Source organism: Peromyscus californicus, unplaced genomic scaffold (assembly GCF_007827085.1).
Source record: "Peromyscus californicus insignis strain IS unplaced genomic scaffold, ASM782708v3 Scaffold_12__1_contigs__length_115047231, whole genome shotgun sequence".
In the NCBI taxonomy this organism is placed as follows: domain Eukaryota; kingdom Metazoa; phylum Chordata; class Mammalia; order Rodentia; family Cricetidae; genus Peromyscus; species Peromyscus californicus.
Window position 1 is genome coordinate 67,396,168 of NW_026294413.1, and position 15,924 is coordinate 67,412,091.

At 40.4% G+C, this 15,924-nt stretch overlaps 1 protein-coding gene across 1 annotated transcript in view; it reads right to left on the bottom strand.

Annotated features, from left to right (window-relative positions):
* Window positions 1-15,924, bottom strand: part of Rnf17 (ring finger protein 17) — a 123,806-nt gene that overhangs the window by 14,718 nt on the left and 93,164 nt on the right. Inside the window, 4 exon segments of the mRNA XM_052733126.1 lie at window positions 270-395; window positions 2,277-2,357; window positions 4,059-4,178; window positions 7,585-7,748. Of these exon segments, the coding sequence (XP_052589086.1) occupies window positions 270-395; window positions 2,277-2,357; window positions 4,059-4,178; window positions 7,585-7,748 (491 nt within the window).

Here is a 15,924-nt window from a genome sequence, read left to right on the forward strand (position 1 = left end):
GATCCCCTTAAGAGATCAGGTAGACCTCTTAAGGTAGATCAGACAGATTTAAGACTTGCAGTGTAAGCAGAATGTGGTGGCACCTGACTGTAATCCCAGCAGGTGAAGGAATTTAAGGAGGAATTTAAGGAGGAACGAGGACTACAATTTTTAAGGCCAACCTGATCTATAGGAGACACACCAAAAGACTTGAGGTGTAAGACAGATTATGACATTTTAATTAGAATCAATTAAAATGCGTATTATTTATAGGAAAACAGTTCACTTACTTCTTTAAATATCTCCTCAGAATGTTCAAAAATACAATACTTATGATGGGCCATAAAATGAGAAAGTGACATCCCATCAAAATAGAGATGAACAGACAACTTTCCCCATGGATTTTCAGGTAATTCCTATTAAATTCAATAACAAATACTGTTACTATAAAAACTTTTACTCAGTGCCTAAACTTTTATAGCTAGCAAATATGAAATGTGTTTCTGACAATAACAGCAGCACCAAATAGTCTGAGTGACTCACAGCAAAGAATTTTCTTTCTGATATTTTGGCAGATGATGAAGCAGTAATGCTACTCTTGGACTTACATAAAATATACTTGCATATCTATACCATACAGATTTCCTAGTTATTAGAAACTACAGATAGATCACCTTTAGATGATACTAGTTTATACTAAGAACAGGTTAAGAGGCAAAGAAATGAATTTTAACTAAAAATCTCCAAAATGTCAGGAATCAGAAGAATCAACATTCTCACGTGAGAAATCATGATAACGGCTTTAACACTGAATATAAAGTCCACTTACAATTACCATGAATTGGTATGTCCACAGCTGGTTAAGCTGGCTATTTCTTTGGCAGTTTCTTTCCCATTTCTACTTGTCCCACTATTCTCCAAATTAACATCCTCACAGAGGAAGGAGAAATGCCTTTGGGCAAATCTATCTACTTGTTTCTTTCTAACCAGTCATATGAGGCATCCAGAAGGCAATACTAGAACACATTTGTGTCAGATCCTATGTGCCTTTGTGACAGTGTAGGCTAGGCCATACAACCATGTCTCTGTCTTTCCGTCTAAACATGGCTGCTTCTACATAGGCCCATGGCACCTTCTCTCAACAATGACATGCCCTGTCCTGCCACACCTTATATCTTGACTGAAATGTTACCTGACAGCCATGTTAACGTGGAGCCTCTTTCTCAGCTGCATCTCTTTATACCAGAGTCTCTGCTGCAAGCCCTCATCTGCCTAATACACTGTAGAGGTCATTGAGGTCATTGTGTTTTTATCTGCTGGCTGGTTTCCACCATGAACAGCTCAGCTCCACAGACAGGGTTTTGGACTGTCCAAGCCTCAGTAACATTTCTCAGTGTATCTAATGCTGGAGAAGCATGTCTAGGCAAGGCGTGGAACCAAGTGGGCTAAGGAGCACTGAGCATTCAGTCTGCAAAACCAAGTGGTGGTTTTCCTGAAAGTTAATTTGTAAAGAAAGCTACCTCGACTAAGAAAAAAAAAATAATTTCTATCTTGCATTAGGTGACTTGACAAGGGTTCTTGTGTATTTGGGTAGGAACCCTCAGCACTAACCTACTGGCTTCCTTATTTAGGCTGAGCCTGTGGCTCTTGAATGCAGAAATATTTTCCTAACCATTTTCTTCTCTCCCAACGCCAGGTCTCAAACAGATGCAGATTAGTTGTACTACTTGCTGCTCAGCATCCCTCACAGGGCCACTCTTGCATCCTACTCACCATTTCTGCCCTTTCTACCAGACAGTTGTGTCCCTGTCAGGATGGTCACCTTCAGTTCTCCCCTCTGTAAATCCTGCTGTGCTTGCCCCCACTGTCTCCTGACTCATGCTGTTCTGCAGTGCGGATGTCCTGCCCGCTTCACTAACTAGAGGAGGCCTTTGAGGACAGGGACCGTCTGCACCTTACACAATGCTGTACGGCAGCAGACTCGGCACACTGGTACCTATTGATACATCAACAATGGCACATTGCTCTGTATCCATATAAGGAAACTATTAGGAACAAATCTTTCAATCATCCAATTCAATGCTTATGAAACGTCTCAGGAACTTGTTCAAAATCAGGCTTATTTAAAACAAGCATTGGAACCAAGGCAGTAATTTCTTATACGTTAACAAATAATTTATAGTCACATATGAACACATATAACATGGCTTGTCATTAAAAATATTCCTCAAATTATATTCATTGTGGTATTTCATGACAAACAGTTTCAACTTGACTATGCTTTAAAGACAACTTACCATAATGTGAATGTCCACCTCTCTCTTTGAAAGCAACTCTTGAAGCAGCTCTATGGCATCTGGCTGCCACACATTCCCAACCTGTATGGAATGAACACACTTATATTTCCATAACATGACACCAAGCAAGAATAAATTAAAACACAAAGAAACAGCCATAAGCAAGGACTGCCTGGCGGTAGAACCAAGTACACGAGTATTCTGGGCAGCCAACAAGCACCATCTTTAAAATTTCATATCTAGGGCCAGAGAGATGGCTCAGCGGCTACGAGGGCTTCCTCCTCTTGCAGAGGACTAGAATTTGGTTCCCAGCACCTATGCTGGACAGCTCACAATTACTTGTAATCCAGTTCCAGGGCAACAGACTCCCCTTTCTGGACTCTGTGGTACCCATACTTACGTACATACCCACACACGGACACATATTTATTAGAAAAATAGAAGACATCTTATAACAAATTCATATTTATCTGAGCTTCTCCCTACTGTATTCAATATTTTATGCTTTCAAAGCATAAACTAGGGTGGGGATGCAACTTAGTTGGTAGAGTGCCTGCCTAGAATGTATGAAAGCCTGGGTTTGATCATCAGCATCATATTAACTAGGCATGGTGGCACACACCTATGACCCTGTTATCTGGGAAGTGGAGGTAGAAGGATTATAATTCAAGGTCATCCTCTGCTACAAAGGGGGTTAGAGACCAGCCTGGGCTACAAAACATCCTTTCTCAAGAATTACAAGGCTATTCCCCCAAAAGAACCCTCTAAAAACAACTCCCCAAACTTACATTAAAGACAACATATCACAGTTAAAACTTTAAAAACAGTTCAATATGCCCATGCAGTGCTTATATAGGCCAAAAGTATATATTCACCAAGGGACATATTTCTTAACATGGCAGAGCCTCTAGACAAGAAAACAGCCATGTGATGAGTCCTTTGCAAGTAGCTCATGGATCTCCAGGGATCCTGTGAATGGATATACTTCAGTGACATGTTGACTCACTATCACAAAGAACTCAATTCCAAACCACCCAGCCGAGCCATTCCTAACTCTGGAGCCCCAGAAACTGCAACAGGAAAGGAGTTTACAGTTTGAGCTTTGTTATTGTTAAAATTGAAGAAATAACTGCTTAGGACCGTCTCAGCAGAGTATGACCAAATGCTATGCTGCCATTTACTCACAGGTTTTATATATTGCAGTATAATTTTGTAGTCTTTCTCATTAAAAGCCTTTGAAATTTTACTTGTAGGTATTTTTAAAATTTATATTGCTGGATGGGGGCTGGAGAAAGAACTCAGTGGTTATGAGCACTTACTGTTCTTCCAAAGGACCTGGGTTGGTTCCCAGCACCTACATGTTGGTTAACAAGCATCTGTAACTCCAGTTCCTTGGATTCTACTCCCTCTCCTGGCCACCGTGAGTACTGCATGCATATGGTACATTTACATACATGCAGGCCAAGCACTCAGACACATTAAAAACAAAAACAAACCCTTTGCCATGTATGGTGGCGCATGTCTTTAATCCCAGCACTTGGGAGGCAAAGGCAGGAGGATTTCTATGAGTTAGAGGTCAGCTGGTCTACTTAGTGAATTTCAGGACAGCCAAGGCTACACAGTGAGACCCTGTTAAAACCAAAACCAAAACCAACAACAATAAAACTTAAAAAGAAAAAATTGTATTACAATTGAAAGGGATTTAATTATATACACTAATTTCTAATATCACTAATATAAGACAATATTTAAAATTAACTGCCCACACACTCCTCTGCTCACCGGTAAGGTCTGATAGAGCTGACAGGGAATACAAAACGGGGGTGTATCAGGATACAGCAAAATAGGATAAAGATGGCACTGTGGAATCTTCTCAGTGAACCCATGATCTAAATATTGCACCTGAAACAGACCAAGTAATTTTTCTGATTAAGATTTATTACTAAGCTGGGTGGTGTGACACACTCCTTTAATCCTAGCAGAGGCAGGAGGATCTCTGAGTTCAAGGCCGGCCTGGTGTACAGAGGAAGTCCCAGGACAGTCATGGCTACACAGAGAAACCCTGTCTTGAAAAAAAAATTACTAAAAGCTGGATGACAAAGGGGATTTTCTAGTTTTAAAAAGTAGGATAGGGGTAGGATGTTATGGACTATCAGTAAAGAGCACCAGCTGCTCTTCTAGAGGACCTGGAGTCAATCAATCTCTAGCACCCACATGATGGCTCACAACTGTCTATAACTCCTGTTCCAGGGGATCTGATACTGTCTTCTGGCTCCTGGGGGCATTGTATGCACATGGTGCACAGACATACACTCCCCCACTCCAAGACTGAAGACCTGAGTTTGATCCCTGGAACACGTATAAAGGTGAAAGGAAAGAACTGACTCCACAAAGCTGTCCTCTGATTGTCACATGTGACAGGAAGCATCCTTCCTAACACACCCCTGATAATGATAAATAAAATCTTAAAGTTTAAAAGGCAACCAAACCTCTGGTTCTCCTGGTGCAGATCTAACTCTGGCAGTTGAGAGAGGCAGGACTGCCATAAATTCAAGAACAGTCCGAGTCGCACAGTGTGTTTCACGCCAGCCACGGCTAAACAGCAAGACCCCGTGTCAAACAACAAACGGGAACAAAGGAACAGAAGGCACAGGTACCTGTCAATAAACTCAGCACTTGGGAGGCTGAGGCAGGGGCTTGGACTTTGAGGCCTGCTTAGGCTACACAGTCTCAAAAGGACAAAACAAGCAAAAAGTTTGTACCCAATAGCAGGATATCCCAGCACCCAGGAACAGAGGCAGCTGGATCTCTATGAGTTAGAGGCCAGCCTGCTCTACATATCAGACCTACATACTGAGACATTAAAAAAAAAAAAGAAAATCTATATTCCCTCATCCCATAGAGAATGAAACAATTGTTAAAAGAGGTTTTCATACAGGTAGCCTATAAATCAAACCTTTCTATTATTATTTTTAAAACTTGGGTATTAAGGAGCTGGTAAGACAACTCAGCAGATGAAGTGCTTGATGAGTAAGCCTGATAGTCTGAGTTAACTTCCTGAAACCCATGTAAAGATGGAAGGAGAGAACTGACTCCAGTTTCCCCTGGCTTCTACATGCATGCAGTGGTGCACATGTGACCCCACACCTATGCACAAATAGTACACTGCAATAGGGCTGCAGAGATGGCCGAGCAGCTAAGAGCATGTTCAGCTCTTCCAGAAGACCCTAGTTAAGACTCCTAGCAACCACATCAAGCCACCTGTAATTCCAGCTTCTGGGGATCTGACCTCCAAAGGCACCTGCACTCACTTGCACACATCTACATATGAACAGGTGCATAATTTGATATAAAAATAAAACTTTAAAAACAAACACAAAACTATTGAGTACTAAATACCTCAGCTAGCTTTTTTTGAAATGCTTTTCTTTTGATCATTCAATTGTTAAGCTGTCTTAAAATAAGGAATACTAATAAGGTTTTTTTGTTTGTTTGCTTTTGAGGTAGGATTTCTCTGCATAGCCTAGGAAAATAACATCTCTCCAAATGTTTTTCAGTGTGGTAACTGTGTTCATGATGCAGAAGAAACTTGAAGCAGTAAAACTGATGCTATAAAGTAAACTGCATAGAAAATAGTAAGTTATACAAAGTTGAATTTAGCTAAAGGAGTGCTGCCTCCAATACAGCTGGAAGATTAGTTGCGCATTAGCCAGGCTTGTTAGAAGCTCTAGGAAAGAAAATCCTGCACCATAACTGAAGCTTAGAGCTGGTTTCTGCACTAAGATTTCTCCAATTAGGCTCCATTCCCATAACACCAAGAGACAACCCTGACTTCCAACAGGCTATTAAGCCTATGCTCTTATTTAAAAACATGCCTCGCCTGGGCAGTGGTGGCGCACACCTTTAATCCCAGCACTCGGGAGGCAGAGCCAGGCGGATCTCTGTGGAGTTCGAGGCCAGCCTGGTCTACAAAGCAAGTTCCATGAAAGGCGCAAAGCTACACAGAGAAACCCTGTCTTGAAAAACCAAATAAATAAACAAACAAACAAACAAATAAATAAATCATGCCTCTAAGGGGCAGCCTAATGGCTGAGCCCTGAGTCACAACTATTATCAAGTCCTAGCCTCTACTAAGTCCCTACTCTCTATCAGGAGAAGCATAATTCTGCCAGGTGGGCAAGATGACTATGGGTAACAGCTATTGGAAAAGAACAACATTGGTGTGTGTACTTAGGAAATAATTCTAACAATATCCTTGCTGTGTAAATCTCCCATCTGCCCAAGTGGCCAGACTTGCAGTCTCCCGTCTCTGTTTAACCTGGAGTGGGGACATGAATGAGAGGTAAGAATAAAAGCACACATGGAATGTATAAGCCTAAGGTGGATATAAGCTCATAAACTTTCTGTTTAGAGCTGGCTCCCTTTTGTGTACTAGCCAGAACCAGTTGTGCCCTACTATTAAAGAGTTCTTTCCTTATTAACCACTAAGTGTGTGGTGTGATTTCTCACTGGGGAGGCATGTTAATTCTATAAAATTTACACATGTGAAAGAAGCTGAAACTTCCACTATGTAACTATTAGGTATCATCATCAAGCAAGGTAAATTTCTGTTTAAATTAAAATGCAAAATGTTTCTCTTTAATATTTTACCCCACCCCAATTAGTAGTAAAAATTTCCAGTATTATATAGCTGATGAAATAGTTAATCAATTTCATCACTTTACTTGGTAACTGGAGGTATTTATATCTCTATTTTATATTTTCATTTTTCAATTCATGAAGCAATTTTTAAAAATTCTGAAAGAAATGTAAGAGCTACCTCACTGTTCTGTAAGGTAAACTAACCCATAACTTGGAAAGATTAGCCAGGGAGCTAATTAACATGTCAGAGAATAAGCTGTTTTACTTAATAATAACAGATGTGCTATTACATAGGGCTACCAGTTAAGCTAAGCTATGTCCATTAGGCACTAGTAGTCACATATCCCACCTGCAATGATTTCTTCATTATTTGGTTTCTAATATATTTGAAAACAAAGGCTGGGTCTAGTGGTGCAGGTCTGTAATACTGGCACTTGGGAGGCTGAGGTGGGAGGATCCCAAATTGCATGGATGGCCTACATAAGAGACTGTGTTTCAAAACCAAAACCCAAACAGAAAGAAAATACCAAGAGCAACAAAAAGAAAATAAAAAGGAAAATCCTTGTTAGAAACAACAGTATAATATAGTGTATTGATCTTCCTAAGTTCACCAAAAGGTGTTTTCATCTAAAGTCTGGTCACATACTCCTCTAGTGTTTAGACTCACCCTGATGGTGCCTCCCACAACCTCCATGACTTTGCCGCGGTACCACAAAGTATCAGATCCTCTCACTGCACAAGGTTCTCCCTTTTTCCAGATGTATGGCTCCAAAAGACCAAGGCACTTTAAATTACTTTGAATTTCATCCATCATTTTGATGAGCTCAAACTCTGTAGAATTTATTGAAAATAGAACACACTTAGGAAAATGTGTTATTAGTTACTTCTCACTAGCAACCTACTAACTTCCTAACTTAGGTAATACAAAGAATTATGATCAAGTTTCCAATAAAATTTTTATAAACATTTAATTCAGTTAACACTTAATACATGTTTTTAAAATTTTACTAACAGCACATAAACACTTTGCTATTCTGAGAATACAAATACCATAAAGCACTCTTTGCAATTTACCGCCTACCAGATAAGCTAATATGGAAGAACTGAGTTTAAGGTGTCACTTTGACAGCACAGTAAGTATAGCACAAGTCTTGTATTGTCTATTGCTTAGGGAGAGATAATACTGAAGATACAAGTTAGAATTCTAACTTTTATGTGTACACATGTGTGGAGGTGCATACAGAGGTCAGAAGACAACCTCAAATGTCATTCCCAGTCTTATTGAGACAGGGCCTTGCACTATCAAGGAACTAGCTATAAAGATTAGGCTGGCTGACCAGTGAGCCCCAAAGATCCACTTGTCACTGTCGACTCAGTGCTACCATGCCTAGCTTTCTAAAACAAGTATTTTCTAATAGTGTGTGTGTTATGTGTGCGAGCCCATGTGAGTGCTGTGGAGCCTGACCCTGATGGCCAGATTCCTTCCTCAATTGCTTCTTCACCTCACTGTCTGAGAAGGGGTCTCTTACTGAACATGGAACTCACTGTTTAGCTAGCTAGACGGCTGGCTAGTGAATCCCCAGAGTCTGCTTCCCCGTGCTCCCAGCTTTGGGTTTACCGACATGTGCTTCTACCCCAGGTTCTAGGTGGGTGCTCGGTGCCTGAGCTCAAGACCTCGTCTTGGCGCAGCAAGCACTTGACCCACTGAGCCATCTTTTCAACCCCATATGTGACTTCTTTTGTGGGTTCTGGAGACATAACTGAGGTTCATACGCTGCCTGGCAAGCACTTTACTGACTGAATTATCTCCTCAGTCCAGCCCCATTTTTCTTTTTACTACAAATTGCTTCATTAATTCCACAGTATCTGTATGCCCCCTTATAACTGACTCCATTGGAAGCTCCAAGGCAAGCTCTGGAGTCAGTGATCACTTCATTCTTGCTTCTTTGGTTCTGCTATCTTAGGTAGGTGTATAAGTCTGAGTTTGTTCTCTGTAAATTGGATCTGACCGCATCTACCCACATTACTGGTACCCAAGAGGACTAGATAGGATATCAGTTAATGATTAAATATGTCAAATAAAGCTTCTAGATTAGTTGTTATTCTACATCTCAATTATTCACAGGCTTACTCTTTCAGGTGCTCAACAAATGGGAGAAAAATGTCAGTAAATTCATAGCTACCAAACCCTCATCATCAGGTGACCCCCTAATGGAACTCCTGAGCCTAACTAAGTCTGTGAATGCTAGAGTTACATGAGTTAGGGATCATTTCGAAAGCACACATTGCATTTGCATACAAACCCCAGGCAGCCTCAGGAACTTGCAGACATTTGCTGTGACTTCTTATTTTAACAAATTCAAACTTTTGTTTTCTATTTTCATAGAGAGCATCCAAATGCACTGATTTATGACCTTTTGTTATGTGAGTATTAAAAAAATAATACAACCACTTCTACACTGGAACGTGTCATTCAGGGAAACTTGAATCCATGTTCCTGAGCCATGGTCACTCATACATTGTTTAGAATAAATGATTTTTTTCATTCCCACTGGAGCAAGAGCTGTGTTTTGCACTGACATATGGGACATAGAACAAGTAACTATGTGCACACTACACAATATATATTGAAGAGGGAAAAGGCTATAGTATGATTAAGGGTAATACTTTAGTAAAGGTGCCAGGACAGAGAGAATAAACGAGAATTGTTTAGAAAAATCCATACATATACAGAACATTCTAATCTAAGAATTTTATGCTTTTACACTGTATTTGCATCCTTTCCACCTCCCTCTCCCTGATCCAACTCTTCCCATGCCCCCCTGAATTCATGAGCTCTTTTATACATTTATATGTGTGCATATGGCTATTCACCTTGGGGTGGAGGCTTGTGGAAATTTCCTCCATCTATTCTATGTGTCAACTGGTGTGGTCTTTGCAGATCCTGTGCAGGTAACCATACTGTTGAGAATGGTAAAGGCAATACTACCTAGCAGTGGGGAAAGTGAAGCATACTAAGCAAATGGGATAAGTCAAAACTATTCAATCTTTACAAAACCAAGTTGAATGTCTTCTTTACAGCTCTCTAAAAATCAATTCTGGAATACTTTAAAGACTTAAATGAGCCGGGCAGCTGGGGCACACGCCTTTAATCCCAGCACTAGGGAGGCAGAGCCAGGCAGATCTCTGTGAGTTCGAGGCCAGTCTGGTCCAGAGCGAGATCTAGGACAGTCACCAAAACTATACAGAGAAACCCTGTCTCGAAAAACAAAAAAAAACAAACAAAACAAAACAAAAAGACTTAAATGAAAAACAAATTTATAAGGCCAGGTCCAGTAATACATTCCTATAATCCTACCACTTGGGAAGGAGTCCAAAGAGACTCAAATCAAAGGCCAACCTGGGCCACACAGTGAAATGCTATCTCAAAACTTTCAAAAAAAAAAAAAAGAAAAGAAAAAAGAAAGACGCTCCTGCCCGTCCAATGACATATAATGTTTATCAAAACAAAACATAAAAACAAAATAAAAAACAACAAAAAAAGAAAAATTAAAAAAGCAGAATTGTAGATGTCTTCTATAAAGTCATTCAGTAGAACATGTTTCTGATCTCAGAACAGAAAAGGATTTTTCATGGTACCAGGGATCCAAATCCAGGGCTTTAAGCAAGTTAAGCAAACACTCTAACATCAATGCAAGCTCAATCTCTAGTCCTCTAGTTCTACCTTGACTCTTCAGGACTGGTACTGTAGCAGAAATATGTGCCTCTCCCCACCCTTAAGAATTTACTTTACACTCTGGAAAAGGAGATATTGGCTCTGGCTAATGCCCAAAGAGGAGCTGACCACAGATAGAAGATGTTATTAACTTAGGTACATCTTGGGCTTATCATTCCACATATGGTGTCATCCTTCAATTTCTTTCAGGTCTGGGTCCTAGTTTACACTTTGAACAATTTAAACAGAAACTGGAGATTGCAAGTCTGGCCATTTAGGCATATGGGTGATTTACACTGCAAAGATACTATTGCCAAAATTATTTTTAAATACACCAGTGTCGTCATTTTTCGAACAGCTGTCGCCTAGGGTCATCTTACCCACCTGGAAAATAATGCTTTCTTAAGAAGGTAACTGAGGACCTTATGGCAGGCCAGGACTTAAAGATGGTTGTCACTTTGTGCTGTCCCCTTGGCTGTTTAGAGACATCTCTGATAGCAGGTTGTAAGTCAGAGCTGTCTCCTTGTTATGGGAGATTAATGGCTGGTCAATTCTGGTGACTAAATATTACATCCTAGCATCCTGAATTCTGCCTGTCTCTAACAGTCTGGTTAGCACACTAATTAACTCTGGGGTATTTTGGAGGCAGCCCCCCCCCCCCAGCTAAATTCTCCTTTGTGTGACTTAATGTCTCCTATGCAAGTTTATTAGTAAATCCTTTATTACTCGAGTTTCTTCTACATCAGTACCTAAGTTTGGTTCTGCTGTAAAGCTCCACTTACAATTAACAGTGCTCTTTGAAATCCCCAGCACTCCTTGATGCTGAACACTCCTCTCCACCTTTAAGCTTAAACCCTTATGGTCAGGACCTTGGTTTGTTTGTGCTCTTGGTACCAATTAATAAGGATGGGATGTTTGAAATGCTTGACGATTTGAGGACATTGAATTGTGTGCTGAGTGGCTGTTATGTAATAGGGAAGTGCAGACTCAGTTTGGCAGAGCATTCACTTTGCTTTTCAGTGTAGCCTGACTTGGCATGCACCTTTAGACTCTGGCTTAGTTTTTATATCCATGTCTGAACCATTTGGCTCTTTCTTGGGTCAGTTTACAGTATAAGCTGATAAAATATCTTCACTGTCAGAGGCTTGAATAGTCATTCCTTTGCTGTGCTGTGGAATCAAGATGAAGACTCTTGGGAAACCTGTCTTCCTTATATTTGAATTTGAATAAAAATTTGAGAGATCTAGCCAGCATGGTGATGCACGCCTTTAATCCCAGCGCTCAAGGTCAGCCTGGTCTACAAAGTGTTTCAGGATAGCCAGGGCTTCACAGAGAAACAAACAACAAAAACTTGAGACAGCTCTATTATAATTTGTGGGAAAACATGGAGAATACTAAGCCTATGGTATTTTGGTGGCTCTAAGGGAGAATTTTAGCTGACTAGTCCTGAGTCTGCTGGGTGACACATGCCTTTAATCTAACAGTTGGGAGGCAGAAATAGACAAATCTCTATGAATTTGCGGTCACCATTTGCTACACAGCAAGTTCCAGGCTAGCCAAGGCTACATGGTGAGACTCTGTCTCAAACAAAACAAGACAACCCCCCCCCCCCCACACACACACTTTAAGAGTGCTTCTGACTTAATGCTTGCGTCACTTTGTGTTTTAATGTGGATCTCTGACAACTGTCTAATGAAGGCTGAAAATTTAATGGTTGTAGCATTAGAGATTTATCTACAATGGGTGTCCCTGGGACTCTATAGAGAAATGCTCCCTCTGACTCTCTAGGCATCTCTAGGTAACTTGGGTTTTAACTGAAGTTTTGAAGTGTCTGGCCACATGAGATGCAGCAATCTCACAGGAATTACATGTCAAAAGAGAATGGGATTAAAAACTTAATCTGCCTCTAAGATTCCTAAAAGTAACCACTGAATGTTTAGCTTTTTTTTCTTTTTAAAAGAATCACTGCATACTAAAATCATTCTTGGTATGTCTAATTTAAAAATATGAACATTTTAAAGATGACTTTTGGACTTCTAGGAACTGTTGCCTACTTTTTTTCTTTCTTAAATAAATGTGGTGATTCAAGGTTTTTATTTCAGTCAGGCTTAACTGAAATGTAGTTATTCAAGTGTTAACTATGGGATCCAGTTTTTTGAAATGTTAATTTTGGAACCTAAGGCTGAGGGGAAAAGCAAACAAAACTAAACCTCTTGTATGGTTACAAAAGATCTAGCAAAATTGATTTACAGAAAAAGTTTTGAAAAGATGGCTTATTGTTTAATAGTACTCACTACCTTTCCAGAGGTCTATAGCCCAGCTTACAAACTACTTACGTCAGCTCCAAAGGATCTGACTCCCTCCTCTGGTCTTCACAGTGCCACCCCACCCCCATTCACATAAAAATAAATAAATAGGTTTATGGGTCTGGGGAAATGACTATAGTGTTCTTGTATAGGACCTGAGCTTGGTTAGGGTGGCTGGCAAACACCTGCAACTCCAGTAGATCTAATGCCCTATGGTCTCCATGGGCATCCAAACACATGTATACCTCCCCCAACACATACATATAATTAAAAATAACTAAATAAGAGGTTTAGAATAAAATCAGGTGATCTTAATTTCTTTTATTCTAACATAAATATATTTTACATTTAATTACCTGTTCAAAGACCTGACAAATCTTTACTGCCCTACAGTAAACATTTAGGTATTCTATTTATTTATTTTTATTTGTTTATTGTATATACAATGTTCTGCCTGCATGTATGCCTGCAGGCCAGAAGAGGGCACCAGACCTCATTATAGATGGTTGTGAGCGACCATGTGGTTGCTGGAAATTGAATTCAGGACCTCTGAGGAAGAGAAGCCAGTGCTCTTAACCTCTGAGCCATCTCTCCAGCCCCATATTTAGGTATGCTTAATTTCTTAAAAATCTATTAAAATGGGGGCTGGAGATTGCGCTTAGTAGTTAAGAGTGCTTGCTGCTCTTCCAAAGGACTCAATCCCCACACTAGAGGCTCACAACTGTTGGTAACTCCAACTCCAGGGGATCCAACACCCTCTTTCTTCCTCTGGTACCAGCACACATATGACAGACACATACATATAAATGCAAATAAGATAATCTTTAAAAAGAAAAAAAACTAAACAATGTTTTTTCTTAAAATGGAGGCTTGCAAGAAAGATGGCTAGTGGGTAAAAGTGCTTGCTATGCAGACCTGACCATCTGAGTTTGATCTCCAGATCCCACAGGAGAAAAAGAACCCATTCACAAAAGCTCTCTTCTGATCTTCATATGCATGCTGTGGCACACACATGGCCTCATACAGACTTGAACTTTCTTTAAAGCCTATTAAAATGTTATATTTGAATCTGTTAAGCAAATTTCATAAAACATTGAAATTTTTTTGTTTTGCTTTGACCACAACACATTGACATTTCTGATCTTTAAACTAAAATGTTAGAGAATAAATGTAGTGGATAGCTGTTTGAGACATGCCCTAAAGCACTGCCCCTAGTGAGGCAGCTGTAGCTGTTAAACCTGTCTGTGACTTTGAGGTACTTGCCCCTGGGGCGGGGCCACCAAGGACACTTAAGACTGTGGACGCAGGTATGACTGCTCTTCTTGGCTACCTTGTGGTTTTGGATGCTGAGGTCTTGAACCAAGCTGTTCAGTGTGGGACATACATAGCTCAGCTTTCCTGGATCCTATGATAAATGGTCTCCTGTGGTTGTAAGTTTACCCCCAAATAAATTCCTTTGATCATTAAATGGACTCCATAGATTAATCCCATTTAAATAAACAATTGAAACAGTACAGTTTATTGAAAGTATAGGCTTTTTACTTAATATAAAACAATATTCCTTGAATTTTGTGACAAGTTTTGTTAGGTTACAAAATTTTGTATTGGATTTTGATAAGGATGTTTTTCTAAGAAAGATTTTAAAAAGAATTCAAGTGGCTGGAGAGATTGCTCAGGAGTGCTTGCTGAGAAATCATTATGGTCAGAGTTCAAATCCTAACACCCATATAACAAGTCAGAGGTCCTGCAAACATCTGTAACATCAGCTTCAGGGGATCTGACACATGTCTGTCTGTTCATGCAGATGCAGACATGTAGACAGGAAGACTGACAGACAGACAGACACACACACCCTTATCCATGTTGACAGGCTGTAGGAGGAAAGCTTTCCCTTAATATTCTCTTTGAAGGTCATTTTTAAGTTCAGCCTCCTGTGGTACCTGCTATTAGGTCAAAGTGGGCCCCGAATGGCAGTGCTGTTGACAGTGTCCTAAGAAGAGGGCCCAGGCCCAATCCAGGCAGATTCTTATCAGGTAAATAGAAGATTCTTATCAGGTTAACAGAAACCAAAACTCAGCATTACACAGAAACCCCCCCCCCCCCCCAGACAGGGTTTCTCTGTAGCTTTGGAGCCTGTCCTGGACTAGCTCTGTAGACCAGGCTGGCCTCGAACTCACGGAGACTGGCCTGCCTCTGCCTCCGGAGTGCTGGGACTAAAGGCGTGCGCCACCACCGCCCGGCTCAAAGAAACCTTGTAATGCTGGTTTCTCTGCCCCATGGTCATTTGATGGGGGCAAAGTGCATCTAGTCATGGAAAGCCCGCCTCAGCATAAAGACCCCCACTCTGATGATGATCACAAAAATACCCACTTGCCCTTTACTACTGAGCCACCTCTCTAGCTCGTTCTTTTGCTCTTTTTTTAAGATTTATTTTTTAATTACATGTATACAAGCATGTCTATGTGGATGCATGTGCATTGGATGGATGCATGGATATCTAAGAAGGTCAGAAGACAGTGTTGGATACTCTGGAGCTGGAGTTATAGGCAGTTCTGAACCACCCAACTTGGGTGCTGGGGCCTCAACTTGGGGCTTCTTCAAGAGCTGTATGTATGTACTCTTAACCACTGAGCTGTTTCTCCAGCTTGGATTTCTCCATAATGTAGACAAGCATTGGGACCCACAGGCAGTCCTCTGGCTAGGGAGTTCTGGTAACAGTATGTTGAAATTATTTATTATTATTATTATTATAAATTATTATTATTATTTAAAACAACAACAACAACAACAAACCCTCAAATAGCTTAGCTAGGCATTGTTAAAAGCACCCTGCATGCACTGGGTGAGATCATCTAATCCTTCTCACAGCCCCTTGAAAATGAGTTTCAGAGAGGGTAAATTTTCCCAAAGACTTCCAGTTTTTTTCTATCATACTAGAAAACTTGGGCTGCTAGGCCCAGAGTTACTGAAGAAAACTTTATAACAT